This window comes from Mustela putorius, unplaced genomic scaffold (genome assembly GCF_011764305.1).
Source record: "Mustela putorius furo isolate JIRA1106 unplaced genomic scaffold, ASM1176430v1.1 tig00003987_pilon_pilon_pilon, whole genome shotgun sequence".
In the NCBI taxonomy this organism is placed as follows: Eukaryota; Metazoa; Chordata; class Mammalia; order Carnivora; family Mustelidae; genus Mustela; species Mustela putorius.
Genome location: NW_025422126.1, coordinates 1,657,225 through 1,659,491, shown reverse-complemented (window position 1 = coordinate 1,659,491; position 2,267 = coordinate 1,657,225). Strand labels below are relative to the sequence as shown.

General features: G+C 37.1%; 1 protein-coding gene across 1 annotated transcript; it reads left to right on the top strand.

Moving 5' to 3' along the window:
- The first annotated feature begins 1,024 nt into the window (after positions 1-1,024).
- Positions 1,025-1,960, top strand: LOC101680742 (olfactory receptor 51G2-like). Its single transcript, XM_013064294.1, has one exon. The coding sequence runs from the start codon at positions 1,025-1,027 to the stop codon at positions 1,958-1,960; it is 936 nt and encodes a 311-aa protein (XP_012919748.1).
- The last annotated feature ends 307 nt before the right edge of the window (positions 1,961-2,267 follow it).

Below are 2,267 nucleotides of genomic sequence, written 5' to 3'. Positions count from 1 at the left end.
CTTGAATTTTTGCTTGTTTGTTTCAATAGATGACACCACAGTCTACCAAATAATTGAAATTGCCTTGTTTTTTTTTTCTTTTTCACATTCCTACCATATGATCATCAACCAGTATCTTTTCTCCCTATGCAACATTTATATCTATTTATCCTTTATCATCCCACATTTTACTTTCATCCACTTTTAAATATTACTATGATAACCTTCTAAAGGATTTCCCTGCCTTCTATTGCCAAACTTTAGTCTATTCTTATCAATGATTCTAGTTTGATGGCAATATAATATAAATGTGGTCATACTGTTTACTTTTTATTAAAATGACTATATTGTGTCTTCTAAGATTAAGTCTAAGTTCTTTATATTTATACACAAATTCCTTCAAAATTATGGTCCATTTCTATTCAATCTTCACTCTGATAACTATCTGAAAATCACCCTATCCTACTGTTTTGCTCAGTGGCATTCATTTACATGTATAATGCTAACATCTTTCTGCATTTACCTGGTTTTCAATCAGCATAGAATAGCCAACAAAGCTTTTTGTTCCCTCTATTTTATATTTGTCATTGAAGGCCTAATTCAAGACTGGGTTCAGATCTTGAATCAGGTCATAAATAAATAAATCTGCCTTCATTAAATCTTCCCTGACATCTCTGGGTCAAGTTAACTTCCTCTTTCTATGTTTTGTAGGCGTTTGTATTAAACTACTACGTTGATTTTAGATCTCTCCATTTACTAGGCTATAAGTATTTGAATTCTGTTTTTATATATTTCTCTACATTTCAGCATTTTTAGCAGTTTTCCTTTTATAAAATATATTCTCAATAAATGTACAGTGATGAAATAGATTAATTGGGAAGATAATAAATGTGGGTGGTAATTATATATAATGAACAAAGGAATGACTAGAAAGACTATGCAGAGCAGCATGCATCAGAGCATTGGTTCTTCTTGCAATATTGACTGTACATGAATTGTTGCAGGTTCTTGTCTTCCCACTTAGATTGAGGGCACCTCCATCACCATGATGTCTGTCTTCAATAGCTCTGTCTTGTACCCTCGCTTCCTCCTGACAGGCTTCTCAGGCCTTGAAAGCAGATATAGCTTGATTTCCATCCCCATCTTTTTGGTTTATGCCGCCTCAATATCGGGAAACATTACCATTCTGTTTATCATCAGAACTGAGCCTTCCCTCCACCAACCAATGTACTACTTTCTATCAATGCTGGCTCTTACTGACCTGGGCCTATCCACAACTACCTTACCTACAATGTTCAGCATCTTCTGGTTCCATGCCCGGGAGATCTCCTTTAATGCTTGCCTGATCCAGATGTACTTCATTCATGTTTTCTCAATTATTGAGTCAGCTGTGCTGTTGGCCATGGCCTTTGACCGCTTGGTAGCAATCCGAGAGCCCCTGCGCTATGTGGCCATTCTAACCAATGGTGTAATCATTGGAATTGGGTTGGCAATTGCTGGAAGGGCCTTGGCTCTGGTCTTTCCAGCTTCCTTCCTCCTAAAGAGGCTTCAATATCATCCTGTCAATATTCTCTCCTACCCATTCTGCCTACACCAGGACCTCATAAAAACAACTGTATCCAGCCGTCAAGTGAGTAGCATCTATGGCCTCATGGTGGTCATTTGCTCCATGGGACTTGATTCACTGCTTCTTCTCCTCTCCTATATCCTCATCCTTGGCACAGTATTGAGTATAGCCTCCAAGACAGAGAGGATGAAAGCCCTCAACACCTGCATCTCCCACATCTGTGCCGTACTCACTTTCTATATACCAATGATTGGGCTCTCTATGATCCGTCGCTATGGGCAGAATGCTTCCCCAATTGTCCATGTGCTCATGGCCAATGTTTACTTGCTGGTCCCACCCCTAATGAACCCCATTGTCTACAGTGTCAAGACCAAGCAAATTCGTGATAGAATCCTCCGGAAATTCAAGAAATAGAAAGTTTAAGTGAGAGAGAACCTAAAAGACATATTTCTTCCCCTTGTCCTTTATATTTATGAGAGTATTTCATATTAATGTTGAATTTTGAATTAAATTTTGCTAATAATATTTTAATTTCAAGTTGATAGATATAAACCTCAATAGCAGTAAAATCTGTATTTTCAGTATAGAGAATAAAGACATGGTTTTGTTTTGTCTTTATGTTGACAACTAGGGAATATGGTCACTAAACCTAAGTTAGGTCCTTCTTACCAAAATTATGATTTTTCTTTTAATAATTAGCAATAAATGTTTGGGAAACTAA